This window comes from Phodopus roborovskii, unplaced genomic scaffold, assembly GCF_943737965.1.
Source record: "Phodopus roborovskii unplaced genomic scaffold, PHOROB, whole genome shotgun sequence".
Taxonomy (NCBI): domain Eukaryota; kingdom Metazoa; phylum Chordata; class Mammalia; order Rodentia; family Cricetidae; genus Phodopus; species Phodopus roborovskii.
Window position 1 is genome coordinate 27,974,182 of NW_026126470.1, and position 23,914 is coordinate 27,998,095.

General features: G+C 42.4%; 2 protein-coding genes across 10 annotated transcripts in view; one reads left to right on the top strand and one right to left on the bottom strand.

Annotated features, from left to right (window-relative positions):
* Son (SON DNA and RNA binding protein) overlaps nt 1–14,011 on the top strand; it is a 32,103-nt gene extending 18,092 nt beyond the window's left edge. For 2 of the 8 annotated variants that reach the window (XM_051191886.1, XM_051191891.1), the window contains 6 exons: nt 4,797–4,907; nt 5,899–6,015; nt 9,826–9,973; nt 12,164–12,235; nt 12,345–12,460; nt 12,948–14,011. In XM_051191886.1, coding sequence (XP_051047843.1) covers nt 4,797–4,907; nt 5,899–6,015; nt 9,826–9,973; nt 12,164–12,235; nt 12,345–12,460; nt 12,948–13,106 — 723 coding nt within the window. In that variant the 3' untranslated portion in view covers nt 13,107–14,011. Of the gene's footprint in view, nt 1–4,796; nt 4,908–5,898; nt 6,016–6,759; nt 7,368–8,417; nt 8,573–9,130; nt 9,212–9,825; nt 9,974–12,163; nt 12,237–12,344; nt 12,461–12,894 lie in introns of those variants that run through there. The other 6 variants (XM_051191887.1, XR_007834989.1, XM_051191888.1 and 3 more) reach the window with 6 other exon arrangements.
* On the bottom strand, nt 930–23,676 carry Donson (DNA replication fork stabilization factor DONSON). 2 transcript variants are annotated; one of them, XM_051191897.1, is made up of 11 exons: nt 23,323–23,676; nt 22,833–22,910; nt 21,393–21,593; nt 19,277–19,455; nt 18,661–18,839; nt 17,813–17,888; nt 17,588–17,692; nt 17,058–17,256; nt 15,372–15,584; nt 14,626–14,771; nt 930–1,118 (listed from the first exon to the last, which is right to left on the bottom strand). In XM_051191897.1, the coding sequence occupies exons 1-10, from the start codon at nt 23,614–23,616 to the stop codon at nt 14,634–14,636; spliced, it is 1,662 nt and encodes a 553-aa protein (XP_051047854.1). In that variant the 5' UTR covers nt 23,617–23,676; the 3' UTR covers nt 930–1,118; nt 14,626–14,633. The 2 variants fall into 2 exon arrangements, with proteins under 2 accessions (XP_051047854.1, XP_051047853.1); XM_051191896.1 differs by lacking the exon at nt 930–1,118 and having other exon boundaries at nt 14,061–14,771.
* Between the last annotated feature and the right edge of the window lie 238 nt (nt 23,677–23,914).

The window sequence follows — 23,914 nt, forward strand, 5'->3', positions numbered from 1 at the left end:
GGCCGCTCCCACATTTCAGGAGGGAACTGACATTTGTAGCTAATTTAATCTTTTAGTAATGGCTTGATATAAACCAGGTGAGGGCTATACATAATTAGATGTCCTGATAGATATGCTTTTAGTAGTTTATTACAGATTATCTTTTGAATGTAGCCCTAGAATCTCCTATGTAGCAAAGACTTAGAGATATTATAGAATTCTGACATTTTCTTGAGAAAATGACTATGAGTTTTAGCTTCTATTGAATCATGGGGAAAGTGCTTAGTGCATGTTGATTATACTTTTTGAACAAGAAAGTTTATTACTTAAAATTTATGACTGCCATTTTCAGTCTCCATTGGAAGTGATGTCTTAGCCTTGTCCCCATCCAAGGGTCAATTCTAATCAAGGGGCAGTGTTCAGAGAAGACAGACACGAAACAGAAGGAGTGCTCTGCTCTGCCAGTGGGTCAGATGAATAAAGCATAATGTCTCTGGGAAGATGAATGCAGTGTGAGAACCGAGCTACTTATGTAAAGGTCAAGATGCAAAGTGTGCAAGTTAACTTCTGCTTTAAAGAAGAGACCCGAACTTTAGGAAGGGCCACAATTGTTCTGCTTTCATATATGTATTGCTGTAGCAATGTTAAAGATCCCCAAGGAAACTGAAAATACATAATATTCAGCTCGTTACTTTATTACCATGTAAGTGTACTATTTGTAGAGTTGGTGTTCTTCAGTTGACATGTTCTGGGAGCACTGACCCTTAAGATTTCAATGGGGCAGAGTAATGCAATTTTGTTTTCCTAAATGGCAAGGTAGCGTTTAATCCATCTCTTTTGTTATAATAAGTATAATTGAAGTTTATAGGTCTTTAGTCTTGACCATAAAACATTTCAGCAAAGATGACAGAATTTTATCTTCACAAGGCCTAAAGTTATCCTTGTCATCCCTAACCCAAAACTGTCTTGCACTTGAGTGTGCTGACATGACATGGACGAAACTGCTTAGATCCCTGTTCTGGAAAGGAGTTCATCAGATGTCGTTCCCTCTGCCATAGCATCGTCTTCCTTCCCAGACACCAGCGGGCAGCATCCTCACAAAGGAGTGACTACAGAATTTTCAGGATACTTGTGTGAATCTGATTTATAAACAAAGAAAGTTGGAAAGTTAATGTTAAAAAAGTAGTCGTCGAGGACAGTACTTTAATAAGGTTAGCAAAGGCTGATTGGTAGATGAGAAGTAGTAAGTATACTTGCACAAGTGGTGTAATAACTAAGTCATTACTAATTTCATTCCTGTCTCAAGCAGTGTGTTAGGTGTGTATTAGTATAGCCTGTCTACATCCAAGTAGCTAAAATTCTCTTGAAATTAGAAGTGCTTCATTTATGAAATTTTTCAAAGCTAACTTCTTGGAAAAGGATGTGTAACTGGGGTTAAAGTATAGGTTCTTGAATTATAATACTGCTAGACTGTAGTTTATGGCCTTGTTACTTACTCTTCTTTTCCCTAGATCTTTATAGGCTGTTGACCCTGAATTTCTCTGAAGTACTTATAAGGACAAAAATATTAGTAACTCAATCATGGTCTATAATTTTACATAATAAAAATATTCATAATTTCATTAGAAAAAGTGACAGGGATGCTCTATGTCGACGTTCCTTTCCTTTTTGAAGTTGACTCATTTCATATGAATTGGTTCACTTTTAATAATTTTTGTTTAAGTATTGTAAATGCTTTATAGGCTGGATGTTTTTGCTTTAGCTGTTTTATTAATAAGTTTCTTTTATTCCTCTTGAGATAACCTGCAGTCACCTATGTAGAAAATAGTTCAATTTAGCCCTTCACACTTAACATTTAGCGCTTTTCTATGAGTCACTGACATTCAGTGACATTTTTAAGAGACATTTTTTTGGGCTTCACAAGAGGGGAGAGGAAAGTGAATGGAGGAGTTGAAGTGTGAAATCTGTAGAAGGGAACGTGTGTGTGTGTGTGTGTGTGTGTGTGTGATTACAGGACATGAAATGTGGTACCCTGGTGTCAGCAGTCTTGGGGTGGTTTAGATAGGATTAAAGAAATGTGACAACTACAGTTCAGGATACTGCATGTAGATACTTTTTCCTTTTAGGTGAGGAGAACCCAGCCTTTCTGCTGTAGTACCTAGAGCAGTGCTACCACAGGGTTACTTACAGACGTTCATTTTATATTTGGAAGCAAGCTGACTTGTTCATGGATCAGTGGAAAAGAAACAAAGCATATTGATAATTTGACAGTAGTGTTACAGATTTAAAAAATATCTCTCTTAGTTTGTAGAGGGGAACCTTGGAACCTTTCTCATATTTCTTGTTTTTTAACAGTATTAAAGGCGGGTTAAGATTTTTTTAAAAAACATTTTTCAATGTAGCAGTCATCAGCCACCAAATTTCCCATATTCCAATGCTAACTAACTGTGTGTGTTTTCCCCAAGACAGGGTTTCTCTTCATGACTCTGGCTGGCCTTGAACCCAGATCCATGTGCCTCTGCATCCTAAATGCTGGGATTAAAGCTGTGTTCCACTATGCCCAGCTAGTTGTTGTATTTTATGTATTTTAATGAGGCTATGTAATGTTAGTGCTTTGAGGACTGTAGTCATTCTTTTATGTTTCAGCATATAATATGAATTACCTTGAAAAGCTAGCTAAACTGTAGATGTTAAAGTCCATCCTTTTGTGGAGCCAGGGAGGAAAACTCAGTGTAGCTCAGCTATATTCCTAACCTAAGATGCCTACATTATCTCAATTTTTTTCACATTAAAAATAGGAGTAAGTAAACATTTTATATAAACGTCATGCTTTATTTGCTAAGCCTGTTGAAAAATAAATGCAGTTGTATTAGGAAATAGTTGTAACTTATTTAAACATCAAGATTGTTATATTAAATGTGCCTTTTATAATTAGATGTAAATTTAATATGAAATAGGCCTGAGACTTGATAGATAAACAGGCCTGTAAAGGATAAATTCTTAGCTAAATATTTTTTTTGTTGTTTTACTTAGAAAGATTTAATTTTTGGAGCTAAGTGTATTTTTATGGCTTCAAAGTTGGAAATATATGTTGGAAATTGGAAGTTTCTGATTGGAGTGAGTAGACACACTTTCTCCAGTGTCTTTCAGTATTTAGTCTTTGAAGAATACAAACTTACTATGGCTTAGTAAGGTTTGCATATTGCTCTTACCAAAGTAAGTCTAAGAAGGCTAATTGGATGGTATTATGTTTCATTTGGTGGTTTGGTGGGTTTACACAAACAAAAATACCTACAGGATAATACCACTTTGTCAGTTTAGGTAGTAACATTCATGATTGGCCTGGTAAATAGAAATTTTGGTCTGAAATAACTATATTCACATTGAGAGACCCAGGAATCACATGGAGCAGATTTTATTTCCAGAGATTAAGTCACAGTAAAAGCAAAAGGTGAATATAGTATTTTGGTGTGACTTTACATCATAGGTTATCTTAGTTTTTGTTAGACCTTAAAAATAAACATTAAGTATGTTAACTGAACAAGTAATTGTTCTTTCATTTACAGTAGTCAAAGAGGCACAAATTTTTTTTTTTCCCTTTAAGCCAGAAAAGTATGCTATTTTTTAAAAAATGATTTGGTCAAATGAGCCTTGGAAAATTTCAATCACTTAAGAGTAATATGTAAGCAGATTTGAAGTTGGTGAAAGGACGCTTAATCTTTACACATTATTCTTTCATTCCTGAAGCTCCCTTTGGTATAGAGGGTTATTTCTGTAAGAGTGCCACACAGAGTGAGATTATCAGTAGCTTCTATTGTTTTTAAAAGCTGCTTTACTGACTCATATCTACGCAGTACCTATGTATGTGAAAATAGTAAGTCCTTTTATTAGATATTTTATAAAAATGTTAATTGTATGGCATAACTGGAAATACTAGTATGTTAAAATGATATTGAAGGAAAGAATATTGTGTTGCTAGAACCCAATTTGTTTTGCTCATAAAGATTTTGTTCTGTGGTTAAGCCCTTAAGTCCAAGTTGAGAATCTGCTTTAATGATGCCTGTTTGGCACGAGGCGATGCTTTCGTTGTGTAAAGAAGTCTGTGATGCTGTTGACCCACCTCACACGGGACCATTGAACTACACGTTAGCCTTAGCCTAAATTTTCAGATGTAGAAGACAGAATTTTGGGGGAGGATTTAAATACTTATAAATAGTCAGTGTTATTTGTGGATTATGGCAATGCTTGTACATTCAAAATAGCTATATGCTGAAAATGATTTTTTAAGATCCTGGGTTCTTAGGACCAAAGCGTATCCCTGCCCAACTGTGCTATGAAGCGTGCGCATGAGGGAAAACTTTGGTGCACTGCTTGCCTGTCCATGCGTCTTGCTTACTACTTCTGGAAGTTACACTAATGACCACATAGAGCAAGGTGAACTGATGAGGGATATCAATAACAGTATAAGTGGTAGCCATTAAAAACTACCATTTCACCTAAATGGCTTGTTAGGAAAGGCTACTGATGATGAGTTCATAATGAAACTTGGGGCTTATAGTTTGATGTTGTAGAAAATAGACTAATGAAATCAAAATTTGGACTGAGTTCTGCCTCTGAATACTTGATAATTAACTTACCTTAATTGTCTTCTATTTTCCAGGAGTGTCCTCTTTGCCTTTTGAATCTTCTCATTTTCCAAGAGTCTTAATCTATAGACTATGTTTATTTTTACACATAGCATCTGAAGCTATAGAGGCACCTGAGAGAATGAGGGGACTGTGGTAATTTGGGATAATTATCTATGTTTTCTTTCTTAGCCTGTGGACATCTCAACAGCAATGAGTGAACGGGCACTTGCTCAGAAGAGGCTCAGTGAGAATGCATTTGACCTTGAAGCCATGAGTATGTTAAATCGAGCTCAAGAACGGGTATGTGGCCTTTTTCATGTTTAAATGAGAGTCTCACTATCTGGATGTCTGAAGCATTGTAACCCTCACTGTGAGGGACTGACTATTATCGTTTTCAGTTATGTTAGTGGGGACTGGATCCAAAGTCTACATAACTGTTTTATACTTGTTTTTGTTCTGTCCTAGTAACTGATTTTTAAAAATAAAAGTTTTTGTTCTGTCCTAGTAACTGATTTTTAAAAATAAAAATGACTCAGACCTAATAACTAAGAAAATCTTTATTGTGTACTGTGGTTAAGAACTATTTCTTGAGAACCAAACAGAAAATCCATCCTGACCTCAGAGTTTATAGTCTGATGTGCACAGAAGTGCCAAGGACAACTCCATGTTACTGTTTCAGCTAAGCAAACTGAGCTACATTAGTCAGCTGGTACCCACACGTAGTAAGTAGAATTGGGGTTCATGACCAAATAATAGTGAACCAAATCTGCTCTGAGCAGGAAGGAACAGCTTTTCATTTTATGCTAAGTCTGTGTAGGAAAAGTTTAGGTAGGAAGTACCATTGCTGGTAATACTAGGTATGCATTAAGTGCAATATGAAAGACACCCGATTCTGTGTCATAGTAGGTGTTGTGATTGTATTATACCATGGATAAATATAGGTTATTATGCTACAGGTATTAGCCAAAGATCTGTCATGGAGTTTATTTGAATGCAATGTATGATTGGTCAAATGGCAAAGGTAGAGATCTTTGGCTATAGGTACTGTTTCTCATCTGATACTTTACAGAACGACTGTAGACAGAAACCTCGTATCTTTTCTTGCATTAGTAGATTTCACTGAATGCTGTAAAACTTACGGGAAGACTCAGGAAAACACAGGACTTTAAATATACCATTATTTGGCTATTTTAGGAACCAAACCATTTTTCCTGGGTGAATCAGATTACCAGTGTGGCACTTTCATCAGATCAGTAATTTTACTTATTGAAGATGCCTTCTTTTTCTTCAGATTGATGCCTGGGCTCAGCTGAACTCTATCCCTGGGCAGTTCACAGGAAGTACGGGAGTGCAGGTCCTGACACAGGAGCAGCTGGCTAACACTGGTGCCCAGGCCTGGATTAAAAAGGTACACGGACTATCAAAAATACAATGCTAAGGTGGCTTCTTTGTTTGTTTGTTTTTGTTTTGTTTGTTTTAATAACCACACATTAAAAAACTCAGGAGCAAGTGACTGAGTAAGTTTGCTATGTGCACATGTCCCCGATGGACACTGAAGATGGAGACGGGCCGAAGTCCTGACAATACCAAATGCATACATACGGCTCAAGGGCCACTCACTTTGTATCTGGAGGTTGTTGGTTTTCATCATTTTTTTCTGTTGGTTTTAGTGGGGGTGGTTTCATTTAACTGTTTTGAAGCTAACTGTACCAGGTGCTGTTGAGACTATTCCACAGTTGCTGTTGGACTACTAACCTAATCATTTCAGAGCAGTGGTTCTCAAAACTTTTCATCATGGGATACTTTATTACAGGTTTAGTTTTGGTGGATCACTACCCCCAAGAGCCCTTTGCCCACCCTAATATTCCATTCCTCTGTCCTGGTCCTCTCATTAGTACCTGTACCTGCTTACAAATACCTCCACTCCTACCTTCGTCATGACTTCTAGCCCCAGGCCCCTATATGGTGGTCAGCTGTTAGATACAATTAATTAATACTGCATGTGGTAAACTTGCCATGGGACTGAAAGGTCGGGGAGGATGGTTGGGATGTTGGGAGGGCAGTTGTGAAGGGGGGTGAGAGGGTGGGACGGGCTGAAGATAACTATCTGTGGACCACCATTTAGGTCCTGGTGGCCTCTGGTGATCCACAGGCTCAATTTGAGAACCACTGACTTCATGAAAAAACAGGATATGTAAGACCTAAAATCAAGGGAGAGGACGGAACATCTCATGATACGAAGATGTAGGTGCACCTCATCTCCGATTCCTGCAATGAGATTTGTCAACTCTACCTACGGCTACCTCATTGTTGGGGGAGTCTTAGGTGGTTAAAGGGGCTCTCTGAAGAAATGTCTGGAAAAGGGCTGTGGTTGGATGGGTGATGAAAAATGTGTTTCAGGAGTACTGGCAAACACAGCGCTGAAACTGGGAGGCTGCTGGCCTCTTGGACTGGGAAGGTTTCTTTGTCCTGCTGTACTCCTGACTCCTTGTGTGATCGTGGGCAAGTAATTCCTTGGAATTTTTGTCTCCCAGTTGTCAAGTGGTGGGAGACAGGTTCTTATCGATGCCTCAGTGATAACCAGTCATGTGATGGGTACTTATTACCTGTAGAATTGAATGAGGGCTGTTCATGGGTGAGCTGGATTTTAAAAAATAAAATTTTGGTTGCTTTGGACATATAATACCATAACAGTTTTATAGCAAGCATTACTTGTGATTCTTTTATTAACAAATTAATATAAGGCATACATCTTCATTGTGCTTGCCTTTTACCTGTTAAATGGTTGCACCAATATGTACTTAGGCTTTGGTTTTAGGGAAAGGGGATAGTAAAGAAATAGTTATACAGATTAGATTCATTTTACATACTAATATTTGTATAAGTTGTGAAAATGATAGTTGAGAAGTAGCTTTCATCTTAGTGGGAAGAATTATGTGTTTTCTTTATTGTGACATTGGAAATTGGGGCCCTCAATTTAGATGGTAAGCAACTTTTGCAGAGCCAAATGTTGAGTCTTACTTCATTCATCTGGTCTTGAAGCTGAGGGCTTAAGGCTGTAGGAAGTTAGACATGTTGTATTTTTGAGTGTTTAATGCTCATTAATAGTTTATGTGCTCCCAGAAGGTAGAAGCTTCTGGAAGGTTTCCATCGTGAAGTGTGCCACACTGTGTTTATGTATAAAGAGAGGTAAACATAGGTGTGTTTCCAAGGTGAGTCTTCACTTGTTCAAGTGGCTCCCTAGATATTTTGTCCCAAATATACTTTTGCTGTTTTTAGTTTGTGATTCTTCTTTAGAACTTTTAAAGTGGTTTTACCTTTACATTTAAAATAGGATATATTCTGGGAAGCAAATTATTTTGGTAAATTGTATATTCATCAGACTAAGTTACATAATAGAACGAATCAGCACTCACAGGAAAATGATAATGTGTGCATGGTTTCATTGGTATTTAAATGTTGGAATGACCATTTGGCTTTTCTTGGCACAATACTGTCATGTATTAAAAAAACCATAGGCGAAGGTAATCGATAACCTCTGTGTTCTTTAGTTTGTTTTAGTAATACTTTTAGGTTAAGAGGAATATTTCATAAATACACATATTTACCAGTAAGACATTTGAAAGTTAATTGATTTTTAATAGGCCTTTTTCTCAAATGATTTGGGATTTGATTTCATAAAAATGTTGGTTACTGTGGTCTCATTACATTAAGACGACTTTGTGCTAATATAATAGCAAACAGACTTGGGAAACTGGGTACTTGGGGATTTATATTGTACTCTGTCTGTACAGTTGCCCTTTTTTTTAGGAGTGTTTCCTGGAAAAGAGGGGAGATGAACCTGGAAGTAAGTAAAGTCACTGTAGGTGTGTAGCATCAAGGCAGTTGATACCCAAGCATCAGCTAACTTTCTCTTTATACATCCACAATGCATGGCCTGCACCAAATAAGGAACTGAACCAGGGGTATGTTTTTACCTCCGCAGCTGCCTCCTCCATCAGAGCACCTCGTGGAACTTAATGTCTAGTCACATGCCATTAGCATGCTTTCTCCCCAACATTTAATTATAAAGTTGGGAAACAAAGCATAAATATTTTACTACAGTTTAAAAATATAACTTCTAAGTATTAACTTACGAAGGAAAAATAATTCATTACTTGCTTGCTGACCTACCAAACACTTGACTCTCTGTAATGACTTGTTATATATCTGACAGAGAACATTAACCTACAATGTAATAATTGGAAATAAAACATGGTTTATAGGTGCTTCAATTAGAAAGGGGAAGTCCCGCGTAGATGAAGTGCGGAGCTGGTGCCTGGTAGATTTGAACTGGCATCTTTAAAGAGGCCCTGGCATTCTCAACTGCTGACCGTGCTAGAGCACACAGCTGTGCAGCTCGGGACATTAAGTGTTTTGCTGCTTTGATGGAAATTATGGTTCAGTGGGTTGGATACAAGAGAGATGATTGTTCACAGAATAACCTGTGAACTTTCACCCCTCTGTATGGAAACTTGTTTCAGGGCCAAATCCTTGTAGCTGCCTTCTTGCCCTGGTCAGTGCCAGCCGTACTATTCACAACCCTGCTGCTACCGAGGCCTAGGTATGTAAACGCTTAAGGAGTTTTCTAAGTCTTTAACATCAAGCCAGGCTCTACAAGAGTTCACATTTGGTTATACTCAGGGTATTTTATGTGCTTACCTTCTGCTTACTACATGTAAATTTATTGTTTCTTAGGGACTATTTAAGTAAACATTTGATACTTGCTTTATAGTAGAATGGGGAAGAAAACTGGATGACAGATAATTGTTTGCTTCTTCAGTGTCCAAACTATTTTAAAATAATTTCCAGGCTTTATTCATAAACTAGGTATACCTGAGATAATAATATTGACTGTTTTAACATTGCCTTCTTTTTATTTTGCAAGCTAAGAAGAGATACCAGTGAACCTAAATAGTGGACGAAAACAGGAATGCTCTTTTTGTTGTTGTTGTTTTGGAGGGGGGCACTGAGGGGCAACTGTTGAAATTGCCATTTGACTTTCAGAGTGTTGGTAATTATTGTCATTAGAGCATGCGCTACAGAATGTATGAGTATAGAAGAACATAAATTAATGCTACTTCAGATAGAAGTAAAGTAAGATTTCTTTTTAAGTTACATTAACTTTGTTCAGTTCTAACTGTAGAATGGGGGCCTTTTCCCTTTTTTCTTTGGACAGGATCAGTTCCTAAGAGCAGCCCCAGTCACCGGGGGGATGGGCGCTGTCCTGATGAGGAAAATGGGCTGGAGAGAAGGAGAAGGGCTAGGGAAGAACAAAGAAGGGAATAAGGAGCCCATCCTTGTTGACTTTAAAACAGACCGGAAAGGTAAGTTCTGTGTGATGTGACAGCTTGCATTGTGTTAGTTATTATGAAAATCTGTATGAGTTTTGAATAATTAAATTTAAGGAGATAAGTTGGGCGGTGGTGGCACACGTCTTCAACCCCAGCACTCAGGAGGCAGAGGCAGGCGGATATCTGATTTCAAGACCGGCCTGGTCTACAGAGTGAGTTAAAGGACAGCCAGGGCTACACAGAAACTCCAGTCTTGAAAAACAAAAAACAAAACAAAAAAAAAAAAAATTTTTTTTTTTCTTTTGCTCTTAATGGAGACCAGCATATATGCTTGCTTGTTATTCTTTGATTTTCTACATTTATTTAGTGCATGTGGGTGCAGGCATGGAAATCTTCCTGGTCCATTGTTTTTTAATGATTTATATATGTGGGTATCGTGTGTGTGTGTGTGTGTGTGTGTGTGTGTGTTTGCTGCACATGCATGCCCACTGCCCGTAAGGCCCTGGGACCGAAGCTCAGACAGTTTGACAGTTTTTGTGGGAATGATGGAGTTAGGGCGCTCTGGAGAGGACCGGTGCTCCTAACTGTGGAGCCATCTCTCCACTTGTTTGCTTGTGTTTTGGAGACAAGGTCTTGCTGGGTCTTGGCTGGCCGTCTCTCGTGTAAGGTACAATTACAGGCCTACGATATCACCACCCTTGGGTTGTTCCTTTGTCTTTATTCCTAAGGTGTGACCCGCGCCCCCCCCCCCCCCATCTCCCTTAGACACTTTACATCGTTTCCACTCCCTGAAGCGTTTTTGCCTGTCTTTTCAAACCTTACTATTTATGTTGTGGGTGAAAGCACAGATCAGCTAAGGTCAGCAGTGTTAGGTCGGCATTACCTCCTCTTGGGGCACCTTGAACTCTTATTGCTGTTAGTATACACTCAATGTAGAATCACAGCAGGTTGCCAGCTCTTATTATTTAAGCCTTTATTTACTTACTCACTTTTTTCTAAGGTAGGGGCTAAGCATGGTGGTGCAATGCCTTTGATCCTAGCAGAGGCAGGCAGATCTCTTAGTTTGAGGCCACCCTCGTTTACAGAGCAAGATCTAGGATAGCCATGGCTGCACAGAGTCAACAACAAAACAGCCTTTAATCTTAGCACTCTGGAGGCAGAGGCAGGCATATTTCTATGAGTTTCAGGCCAGCCTGATGTATATACAGTGTGTTCTAGGATAGCCAAAGCCACACAGCCAAAGCCACACAGAGAAACCCTGTCTCAGAACAAAAACAGGAAACAATCGGTCATATAGCCTGTTAGCCTTCTCTCTCTCCCCCCCCCCCCAATCTGTTACCTTAGACTAATCAAATTCTTGGATTACACACATGCGCTACCAGTATAGTTTGGCCTGTTGTTCAGAAACTGGACTTATTTTGAAGTTCAACAATAAGTTGGAGTTAAATTTTAATGGGCCTGGTAAATAGACTAACTGTGAATCCAATTAGTACTTCATAATTCTAGGGAACATCCACATTGAAATTATGCAGCACAATGTGTACACTTCCTAAAACAGGTTTGAGGGGAGATGAATATACTAGCGTGTACCTGGTGACGGAGTGGCTGACAGCTTCAGCACTGTGGAGAAAACGCTGTTGGGTTATGACATTGTTATCACTGTGGCGTATAGGGAGGGTTTGCATTTGTTAAGAAAGTAAGTAGTTGCTATGATAAAGGATCTTACCTTTGGGACACTAACTTTTTCACTGGGTGTGCCTTTATTCTTCACATTGTATTTTAAAAGGTGAATTTGCAAAGTTACTTGTAGTTAGTAGCTGTAGTTAGTAGTAGTAGTAGTTAGATGCTGACAGTCAGTCCCATGACCCTTTCCTAAGTCCTCACATTGTGTCTGTAGGCAGGTTAGAGAGCAGACAGCCTATGCTGTTCCTCAGCCACCATCCTCCAGGGAGTCTGGATGGCCAGTAATCCCCAGGGACCCACCCCGTCTGTCTCCCTAGTGCTGGAATGCTGGAATTACAAGTGTGTGCCAGCAATAGTGGGCTCTGGGATCCAGCTCAAACCATTATGGTGGTGCTTTGTGACGGAGCTATTCCCTACCCCTTAAGTAGGTTTTCGTAGGTGTATGATTGTAAAGTTTTATTGGGAGGCATGGGTTTTTAGGCTTTCCATAATTGGGAAAAAAAAAAAATAATGCTGTAAATTTGGCTTTCTTTTTTAAAGGTCTTGTTGCAGTAGGAGAGAGAGCACAAAAGAGGTCTGGGAATTTCTCTGCTGCCATGAAAGACTTGTCAGGTGAGAACAAAACCCTGTTGAATTCTTCTTGTCTTACCATACCTTGAAATCATAAGTTGTTGCAAAGAGTGTGGAAACCTTTTATAACTAGTTGTTTCTCTCTCTCTAGGCAAACATCCTGTGTCTGCCTTGATGGAAATCTGTAATAAAAGAAGGTGGCAACCACCTGAATTTCTTTTGGTCCATGATAGTGGCCCTGATCATCGAAAACATTTTCTCTTTAGGGTAAGTATGAACTTACATACTAATTATTTATCAGTGTTAGAGGGTTAAGGGATAGGTGTGGTATAAACATAGTGTTAATATTCTGTGGGTGGATTACAGCTGTGCATATGTGTGGGTAGAGTGGGTTTTTAACTTAGAAGGGTACTGTAAATTATTAAAGGGGAGGGGATGGGCAAAGTCTGGCTAACATTTAGCATTTTCTTGGGGAGTGTGGGGTAGTTAGTACATTTAGAGTGCTTCTCGTTGCTAAATGTGGGGATCTGCAGATATTCTGCATTCCCTTTTTAAAATCACTTACTGCTTTGGGACTAAGATTAATTTATATAACTTGGGGTTTATAATTTATAAATTAGTTTTAGAATTTAGTGAAAAAGTACAAAGCTAATAGATATTAAAGTTTGATGCTGTTCTTATTGTATGTTTTTCTTGAATAGGTATTGAGAAATGGAAGCCCTTACCAGCCCAATTGTATGTTTTTCTTGAATAGGTATTGATAAATGGAAGCGCTTACCAGCCCAGCTTTGCCAGCCCTAATAAGAAGCATGCTAAAGCCACAGCAGCTACTGTGGTTCTTCAAGCAATGGGCCTTGTACCAAAGGACCTCATGGCTAATGCCACTTGCTTCAGGAGTGCCTCACGTAGATAGATTGAGGTTTTATATTAATCATTTCAGATAATTTTACTCTGCATCACAATGTATTTCCTCCTTAATGTTGTAAATATTTCACAATTTAAGACATTGTGTAAAAAGCAATCTGTACAAACATCTCCAGGCTTTGGCTTTTGTACCATGGAAATTGTATTTAACCATACAGGGTTTTGGTATGTTTATATTGTTTACTTTAGTGATGTATTTGTTTTAAGTGGCTAACATCAAAACAATTGTTTGAAGGCACCAGTAATATTCAGTGTGGAATGTTAAATAATGCTTTTATACTGTATTTTGTACTATGATGTAACTCCCCTTCCTTATGGCTAGGCTGCTGTAACACTTGCCTGTAATCAGTGAAGGGCTGTGCACCTTGTACTATTTCACAATGGGTTCTGCTGGACAGAGACTGGGCCAGTGTTATTAAGGTAATGAAGTAAGATCTGTTCCACAGGGCTATGCCACCATCTCCCCTTAAGTTTTGTAGAGGTTGTGAGAAGAGAGTTGATACGTTGTGTCATGATCAGCACTAAGTCCTCCATCCCCATTAAAGCCACTTGGGTCATAAGAAGGGAGTCACAATGGCAGTCCAACTAGCATTCTACTTCAGAGGTCAAGTACATGTTTAGTATGGCTTGAGTTGTGATATACTTTTACTTTGATGTGCATTTTGAATTTCAGCTACACCTAGATAGACGTAAATAATAAAAATGCTGTAACCAACTTATCTAATAAAAATTGGCAACCAGCCACTATTTTGTTGACTATGAGAAAGTTTAAGTTTATGTTAATTTTTAGGGTCTGATAGAATATTCATGTGTATTACAGTGGTATTCATATGCTATGTCTCTAAACTTTATTTTCAAAAGCTCAAGGCCCAAATACAACCTTCTCTGGAATAAGTGTGGTGTCTTATTCTCTGACTTTATGAAAACATAACTAAGTACTATATATAATTTGTTAACCCAATGACTTCTATGCGCGTTTATTTAAAAATGCTGAGTTTTATACACACATGCAAACACAGAGTACCTGTAAACACAGTGAGTACTAACTTCCCATGACTGAGTGACTGACCATCCAACACTTGGGGGGATACCAAAGATGGACTGGACAGGAGGAGCTAGAGGTCACCAGTGTCCATTCTGACAGGAAGCGCCAGCTTTGCGGCAGTGTCTGCGTCCCCGCGTCTCTAAAGACCCTACCAGGAAGGTGCATGAGATGCTTTTCTCAGAAAGGGCATCTCATGTCTCCTTCGTAGCGACACTCACTTTTAATTCAGGGTTCTAGTCAGGTTACAGTTATTATCAAAGATTTACGCATGCATCTTCAGATATGAAAATAATAAAAGCAAAACATTGATTTTAAACCTAATGCTAATGCATGTAATGAAAGTTAATGTTAAAAAACACATCAGTATTTTAGAACACATTATTCCAAACTGAGCCAGAGGCTTAAAAACTGTCAACTTCCTTCCTTGCTAGGAAGCTTTTCCTCAGTTTCCCTTTACGCTTACTTTGGTGTTCAGGATCTCCAGTTAAAAATGTAGTCACTCATTTCCACATTCCGTAAGGATGACTTCCCCAGCAGTGGTAGCTGACTGAGTTGCTCCAGGGTTTTGGGGTGTAGCCCACAGTTAGCAAGGTCCTTATGAACAACTTCCTACAAGATACAAGTCCACATCCATAAACACCATAAAGAATGGGAAATAAATGGCTCATTCACTTCATCATGCCTAAAGTTGATCCTAACACACTCTCTAGCTGGAAAAAAACTAATAGATCCTTACTTATTTTTTGCCAGTCTATTAAAACTGACAGGTACCAGGTCAATTAAGGACTGTTAATTTACTTTATAAAGCCTAAATAGAGATGGCTAGAATTCAAAGGAAATCAGTTAAGTAGGGCTGGGTGGTGACCAGAGCTGTGGAAAGAGCAATGCAGCATGAGTCATCCATCACCCCTGGCCTCCACGCCTATGGCCACTCCCCACTCGTGTACCTAAGCATGCACACAGAACTGTAACTGTGGAGACAGGCTCCATAAACTACAAAGGAATCCCGCATCACTAAACTTCAGTTGTGACAGCATTAAGTGCTTCATAGGTTTGTGAAGTTTGTAGTATTGCCTGAATTAATAAATCTTATGATGTGCATATGGCTATTCCTTAATTCATAACTTGCTTTCTAACTGGATACAAACTTGGCATATCATTTCAGTGACACTTCTAGTAAGGGGACACAAGCTACAACAGTCTACTTACTCTATTCAGGTCTCTACCCGGTGGCAGGCGGACATTGAACACAGCTGTTGGCTCATGTGCATATATCCCAGCAGAGAATGACCCTCTCTGTGAAGATCGGAGTAGCATGGTCACAGAATGCAGAGCATGAGGCATGATGGGACCTGTGATCTCCAAACTACACTGATCTCTGTATCCAGAAAGAGCGTGCGTCTTTATGTTCATGCTTCGTGCCTTCAGAAAATTTAAACAGACAATTAGCATCAAACCTTAATTTGTCCCTTAGTTGAAGATGTGTTCAGTGGATCTTTATTTGGGGTTTCTTCTGCCAGGAAACAGGAACTACTTTTGTTTCCTAAGACTACAATATAGGTAGCTTCAATCTCCTGTTTCTGAGACCTGTAACGTTTTTGGGTATACACACTGGTATCTACACGAAGTGGGTCAAACAACTTTTTCTAGAAGGACAAGTGAGAAAGTGAACACCAGAAGGTTTTGTTACCAAGTATAATTTATACAGTATGAAAAGAAAATCACAAAATTCGCTGAGCACTTGGGAAGTGATGGCAGAAAGGTCAAGAATCCAGGGTCACCTCCACTACAGTGAGTTTGACGCTAGTATGTGATAGAGGTAAGTAAGTGTACTCTGAGACGGCCTCATCACAGGCGACCTTGAACTCCTGCTCATCCTGCCACCACCATAGCTCGTAAGCAATTTTAATTTTAATGCAGAAAGAACAAAACTCCTGGGAATGTAGCTGAGGATACAATGTTTGCCAATATGCCCCAAACCCCTTGGTCAATCTTAGTGCTGAAAAACAAAGCCCAAATTGTTCTAGAACAATTTAAAAAATCACCAAGATTTATGTGTATAAATTTTATTGTTTTGAGATGGTTCTCACTATGTGGTCCTGGCTGTCCCAGAACTCAATAAGATCCGCTTGCCTCTGCCTCCCAAGTGCTGGGATTAAAGGTGTAGCAACCACATTGTATCTGTATCTGTTAGGAGGCAGGACACCCTTGAAACTGGACTTACTGATGGCTGAGTCGTCATATTGGTGACGAGAACAGGAGTTGGGTCTTCTATAAGAGCAGCAAGTGCTATTTTTTTTTTCTTCCCTACAGTTCATTTTTAAAAAAGATTATGTATACAGTGTTCTGTCTGCATGTACCCCTTCAGGCCAGAAGAGGGCGCCAGATCTCATTACAGATGGCTGGTTGCTGGGAAATCAACCTAGGACTGCTGGAAGACCAGCTAGTGTTCTTCACCACTGACCCATCTCCGCAATCCCTAGAGTACTTTGTAAAAAATTTATTTTAGGTGTATGAGTGAGTAGTCTGTGTGCATGCACAACTTTATGCCAGAAGAGGGTATCACATCCCACTGCAGATGGTTGCTGGGAACTGAACTCAGAACCTCTGGAAGGGCAGCCAGTTAGCCATCTCTCCAGTCCCAAATTATTTTTTTTAAATTGAGAATTTGAGCTAGGAATGGTATCACATGCTTTTAATCCCAGCATTCGGGAGGCGGAGGCAAGTACATATCTGTACGCTTGAGACCAGAGTGGTCTATGTAGCCAGTTCCAGAACAGCCAAGGTTATACCGAGAGCCTGTCTTTATAAATCAAGACCTAAAGTAAGCCAGTGCCTTTAGAGAAGGGAGCACCACACTAAGAGCTGGCCTGCAGGTGAAGTCAACTCACTCACCTTCAGCATGTGCATGGAGGCACCCCGGAAGGCTACCGGGGACAAAAGTGTTGGGGGGAGGCCTGCCTGCGCACCGGAAGTGGCAACTAAGCTCTTGCAGTTGATCAAAAAATTGAGCAATGTGAAGGTGTTGAGTCCTTTCACCAGGACGACAGATTCAGGCCTGTGATCCATTTGCACTTCATGTTTTTCTCTAAGTCTAAGAATGACAATCAAGGAAAGAGAGAACAAAAATACAAACAAACAACCAAACAAATAAAAAAAAAAACAACAAACAAACAAACAAACCAAAAACCCCCCAAAACACAAAAAATAAAAACAACCCACAAAAAAACAAACATAAAACCCATACCAGTGCACATAGCTACCTTGACTCCAGATGCCTGGGGTCTATTGTCCCATTTCACAGGTCCAGTGAAGTGCTCACCATTTGAATGTGGTAGACTGAAACCAGGACCAACACGGACTGTCCGTGTCCAGGGCTAAACCACCAACTCAACCAAGGCTCTTCATAGCAACAGAAAGGATACAGCTTGATAGAGTTCAGGTCTGGCTTTCTGATTTGATCTTGCACACCTATCTCTTCCAGCCAAGAAAAGCTCTCCTCTTCGTCTTCATCGCTGGCCGCCTGCTCCCTAGGAAACTGCTTGTTAGCAAAGATTCACAGAGCCGGTGCTTCCACAGCTCATTTCACCGAGCTCCAATTAGGGAATTCACACATTAGGGACTATGTAAAAGTTTACGCCATCACGTACTCACACTCCTGGTTTCCTGCTCGCACTTTTCTCTTATGGCCACTTTCTTCTAGCAAAGGCAGAGAGAAGTCAATACCTGCACCAGAAAAGAAAACATGACTCCACTTTCTTCCATTAACCAGGGTTACTACTGCTGGGGTTTTCTAGCAAAAGGGCTGTGTCTCTACCCTTCCCTCCCTCTCCTGATCCACTAATTGATGGGTTATTAAAGGGGGAGGTTGGATAATTCAAAGTATTAGAGAATCTAGGACTGGTGAGGTGGTTCAGCAGGTGGAGTGTGCCGAGTCTTAGGACACCTGAGTTCACTTCTGGGGACTCACATGGTAGAAGAAAAGAAATGACTTTTACAAGCTCTTCTCTAACCTCCACATGCGTGCTGAGCTGTGTGTATGTGTGTGTGTTCACAGAAACACACACATGCAAAAATGTTTCACAGCGCCAAGCATATTCACTGAGAAGTGACTTTTTGGACCTACTGTGTGCATTATTTCATCGATAAGAAAAAGGAGCATAATGAAGTTTAGCTACATTTTAGAAATAACTTTACCAACAGGGAGAAAGGAAATAAAAAAGACTACATCTCTTTAAATCATAACATTAGTAAAAGACCATGGAAAGTTTTTTTTTTTTTTTTAAATATCCTATTTTATGTGTGTAGGTGCTGACCTCTGTGTACCACTGTGCACCTGGTGCCTCTACTGGCCAGCAGAGGGCACTGGAACCCTGCAACCTGAGTTACAGATGGTGTTAGCCACTATGTGGGTGACAGGAAGATGACAGGGTCATCTGGAAGAGCAGCCATCTCTCTCAGGCAAGAGGGATCCTCAACCGTGAACCTAAATCGTTACCTTCATTTTTCATAGCTTCTCTCAGACCTCTAGTTGTAGGCGATATGAGTGCTGTGATCACGTCACTTCCGGCTAATCCTGCTGCCCGGAACAGGACAGTAAACTGGTAGGTACAAACGTAGAAAAAGGGACAAAGCTTTGTCCTCAACAGATTATACAAAGAAGTGAGACTCACAGACCTGTGAAACAAAAGCAGATTTTCAGGTGTTAAAATACCTTAAACTTAATTCCATCTAATTTAGCCTGACAAGTAGATAAAAACTTTTCAAATACTGAGTCAAGTTTCTGCAGCTGTGAGTGCATGCCGATGATTCAAGTACTGTGTGCATGGGACCAAGCACAGGCTCTTCAGGCATTGGGAACTGGCTACAGACCCGGAGCAGGCCCTGATGAAAGAGCATCAGCTGAGCAGGAAACCCTGAAGACGCAGGCCTGTCTGTATGTTAATCTAATACAGACATTTGATAGAGACAAAGTTGGAAAAAAAAGCAAACTTATTAAAACCTGGACATGAACAGCTTCAGATAAGGAACACAAGGAGCCACACCCTTTCAATACCACCCAAGAACCCTGCTACTGAACTTTACCTCTGGAATGCACACCTCTACTAACTTACCAGTCACTCATTAGAGTATGTTGCAGAGTTTCATCGTTTGACCACGGACTTGTCTTTCCAGCCATTTTCCTATCAGCTCCAATTCGAGGGAACAGTGGCAGCCATGAAAAGGCAGGGTGAACCCAGTAGACAAGGGTCTGCTGGAAGGCACAACGCAGCTCAGTTGAGAGCTTGGGATCCTAGATTCCGGTGGGGAGAAGGGGGGGGGGGTTACTCATTAGAGGCCATCTTGAATCCAAGCACTCAGGAGGAAGGCAGATCTCTGTGAAGCCGGGCTGATCTACATATGAATCCCATGAAAGCTCAAACACTTGTCTCACCAGCCCACCCCCACAATTATTTATTTACTTTTGATTTTTCAACACAGGCTTTCTCTGTGTAACAGCTCTGGCTGTCCTGCAACTTGCTCTGTGGACCAGGTTGGCCTCAAACTCAAAGATGCACCTGCCTCTGCCTCCTCAGTCCTGGGATTAAAGGCTTGCGTCACATTGGCCCGCCAAGATTTTTATTTTTAATTGTACGTGTGCCTGCAGTCTGAACACATCTTCTGTGCAAGAACAGTATGTTCCTGTAATCACTGAACCATCCTTCCAACACAGTCTAAGAATTTCTAGTGCTTTTTATTGGGAAGCATTAGCAACGGTCAGAGGTTAGAGTGCAGTCCACCTCTGCTTTCTGGACAACAGTGTGCTGGAGCATGGTCACAAAGAGCTCACACACATACTGGAGCCCTGTCTCTGCCTTTCCCTAGGCATTCAGATGATGGGGGGAGGGTGTGAATGCACAGAGTACTCACATTCTTTCCACACCAAGGAGGAGGGGCCTCCCTCTCCCCCAAGGAACACAGTCTCAGAAACTGTAAGCCCAGGGCAGGGTGAACTACAAATCATCTTCATTTCCTGAGACCTATGTCTCAAGTCCTATTTCAAGTAAACCTTTATAACCTAGTTTGCGCAGCTGAGCTGCTTCAAGGTAATTACTGAGACCATTCTAGACCTCACTAATTCTTTAGTTTATTAAGAACCACAGTGTGGCTAGGTGTGGTGGTTGCACACCTTTAGTCCAGCACTCAGGAGGCAAAGGCAGGGTACGTCTATGAGTCTGAGGCCAGCCTGGTCTACAGATCGAGCTCCAAGACAGTCACGGCTACAAAGTGAGACCTTGTCTTGGGAACAAAACAAAACAAAAAAAAAACCCAACATAACAGTTCCCCACCCCAAAACCAGAGTAACTCAGTAGCTTTTCATGATTTCTTAGAAGCTACAAAGGGATGGTGTAGAGAAAATGATGCTTGTCTATACTTCTGACTTCAGTAGTCTCTACCTAACAAACTGAGTGTGAAAGTACCTTTTGGGAGAAATGAATTGTCAGATTTTGAGTCTACACCTGTCAGAAGAAGAACAGCTTAAGAGAAAGCAGTGTGTGGATTTTAAGGACAAATCCTTCTACACTTAGTTTGAAACACTACCATAGACTCCTGGGCTGCTGTGTGAGGCTCAGTGGTTAAAAGAGCCTACGTTCGGATCCCCGCACCCACGCAACAGGTTGGGACTGGCCTGTGAATGCCTGTGTCCCAGCACTGAGTGAGCAGGGACAGGGACAGCACTGATGCTTGCTGGCCACCAGGCTAGCTACAAAATAGTAGCTCCAGGCTTACAGACCTCATTCCAAAGAGAAAAGAGGACACGGGACTGTATCCTTTGGCCTCTGTCCATATACCTGCCTGAGTGGCTGTGGGGGCGCGCATGCACACACACTCGAACACGCACACATACATATAAAAATGCATACACACACGCACACACACTCACGCACTCGAACACGCACACATACATATAAAAATGCATACACACACGCACACACACTCACGCACTCGAACACGCACACATACATATAAAAATGTACACACACGCATACACACACATACTCGAACATGCGCACACACGAACATCCGCACACACACGCATACACACACTCACACAAACGTTCACACACGCACACTCGAACACGCGCACATACATATAAAAATGCATACACACATGCACACACACTCACACACACATAAAAATGCACACATATGCTCCTTCCCTCGCAGGCTCCTTCATTTCGGACTTACCTGTACACTCTGGGGTAAGGTGACCTCTGCCGCCCTACAATGCTGGACAAGCCCTCTGGCTTCTTCCTGTGCCTTCAAATGATCTGCCCAGGAAAAGGGTTGAGGAGAGGTGACAAGGAGTCGGGTTTTAATACTCCAGTCCGCAGGTAACTCAGTACCTTCTGAAGGAGTCGTATCTGACTCAGAGAATATGTGTTGACTCTTTTAGAAAACAAAGAACACAAAAATTAGAATTTCAAGAATATTCTTTTAATATAAAAATCTTAGTTATTCTACTCCTGATCACTAAGTGTCAAAATTTATGCATGGTCCAACATCAAAAATATATTTCACCTGAGAAGTCTAGAAGAAGGCAAACCAAGCTAATAAGAGGGCTTGGGCCAGGGAGATGACCCTGCAGGTAATGCTAAGCCTGAGCATCTGCGATGGGATGAGAGAACTCAATGAATAAACTAAATAAACAAAAAGTTCAGTGGGGGTGGTGCTGGAGGGATGGATCTCACTTTTCAGTTTTTACAGTTCTATCTAGTACTACAGACAACAAAGCAGACAGGCTAAGCAACCTGGGCAGAACTCAAAGGATTTAAAAAAACATTTCCGAGGTGGGGGGAAGCAGTGCTGAAGAGATGGCTGGTCTTCCAGGGGTCCCGAGTTCAAGTCCCAGCACCCACAGGGTAGCTCACAACCATCTGTAATGAGATTTGGTGCCCTCTTCTGCCATGCCAGAACACTGGATACATAAAAAAATAAATCAACTAAAAACGAAAACAAAACAAAAAACATTGGCCACAACCAACCTACTGTTCAAGTCTACCTTCTCTAGATCACAAGGGTCCCTCCCCTTAGGGAATTATCACAAGAAAATACCCTCCCTCCGGAAGACCGAAAGCCAGTGTGGATCTTGGAACTCTTTCAACTTGTTCTCATTAGGGCATACTATCTGTCTGCCGCGAGTGGGCAGCCCCCAATGCAGCTCCGCACCAGACTCCTTGCAGGAAGCCCTGGGTTTGATCCCCAGCATAAATAAAGCAGGCCTTGGCCACCACAGCCCACACCTATTATCACGACACAGGGCCTCACGTGGTCCAGCCTCAACTGTCTGTGTTCATAGGATCATCTCAAACTTTGGGCAATCCTTCCTTCAGTCCCTCTGACGTGTGCGCCATATTTGTGTGATGCTGGGGATCCAATCCAGAGGCCCCTTGCACACCAGGCAAACATTTCACAAACCGAGCTACAGTCCCAGACTTCAAACTTGTTACTGAAATGAATTTTGAGAACTATTGCGTGGGCTAGGCCATCAAGGGGGCTGAGCAGGTACCGGCCCCTGCCTCTGAGCTGGACTGAGCTGGAGCTCAGCCCCGCCTGGAGCTGGAGCCCACACGGTTGGAGGGACTGACCTGCACTTAAACAACTGTGGCCCTCACACGGACAAAGTACCTGAGACAGCTCGGTGACAGCTCTCTCGTGAGCCGCTTCCTCCCACAGCAAGGCATTTTCCCCATTAGAATCTAAATGCTGAGGGAAAAAAAAAAAGTTGATTTAAAACATAAGCGATGATGAGGGGACTGGCTTAAACACGTAAGGCCTCACCTGGCACAAGTCTCAGGAGAGTGGGGGACTCGAACCCATACCCTACCCACGTTTGTTTCACCTCGGCCTTGTGTGTGAACTTAGCAGAAGGGGAGGAAAGGCCAGGCCGACACATTAACAAACGGTGACTCCTAACCTTAGGCCGAGAGAGCGGAGCGCTCGTAAACCGAGACCCACTCACCCTCCGCGGCCCTCGGGGCCCGGCCGGGGCAGGGACCCGCAGGGTCTGAGTCGCCTTGGGCATCGGGCGCCCTGAGGACTTTCCCGGCGCCGGGCCGCGGCGGCTGTTCGTGCCCACCCCCGCCCCGACACCCGGCCGCCCGGCGCCGAGACTCACCGGGCCCGGAGCCGCCTGCGGGCCCCGGGGCGGCTCCTCGCGGGCCGCCCGCGGCCGGTTGTCCAGGCGGGCGAAGGGGTTCCTGCGGGCTCCGGCGCCGCCGCCGCCTCTGCCGCCCGCGGCCGGGAAGGGGCGCAGGGGCAGCCCGGCCGCCAGCGCGGCGCGGCGGGGCGCGGGCTCCGGCAGCGCCGAGGGCGGGGCGGCGCCGCGGCCCCGAGGCCTCTTCCGGCGGAGCCGCACGACCTCCGGCGGCCTCTTGAAGCTGGGCGAGTAGCCGGGCACCGGCACAGCCATTGCGCAGCGCGGAGGGACCCGCAGCCCGGCCGGCGCTTCCCGCGCGCCGCGGCCCCGCCCCGCCCCGCCCCGCCCGGGCATGCGCGCTCGGCCGCCCCGCCCCGCCCCGCCCGGGCATGCGCGCTCGGCCGCTCCGCCCCGCCCCGCCCGCAGAGCCTCTGGCGTGCGCAGCCCGGGGCGCTCCTTCGGCCGCGCTGCTGCGGGGCGGGGTCGCCCGTCAGCCCCGAGGGCACGGAAGGGATCAAGGCCGCTTTAGTCTGCAGCGGCGGCGGGGGCGGCGGCGGGGCCGCCCCGGGAA

Bases quoted from the DNA above. Each gene is read 5' to 3' on its own strand.
- Donson (XM_051191897.1), bottom strand. From the start codon at position 23,616: ATGGCTGTGCCGGTGCCCGGCTACTCGCCCAGCTTCAAGAGGCCGCCG. The intron at 19,456-21,392 runs GTAAGTCCGAAA...ACCGGAATCTAG, and splicing joins CCTTACCCCAGAGTGTACAG to GATCCCAAGCTCTCAACTGA. The intron at 15,585-17,057 runs GTGAGTGAGTTG...AATTTTCTGAAG, and splicing joins CCTCCATGCACATGCTGAAG to GCACGAAGCATGAACATAAA.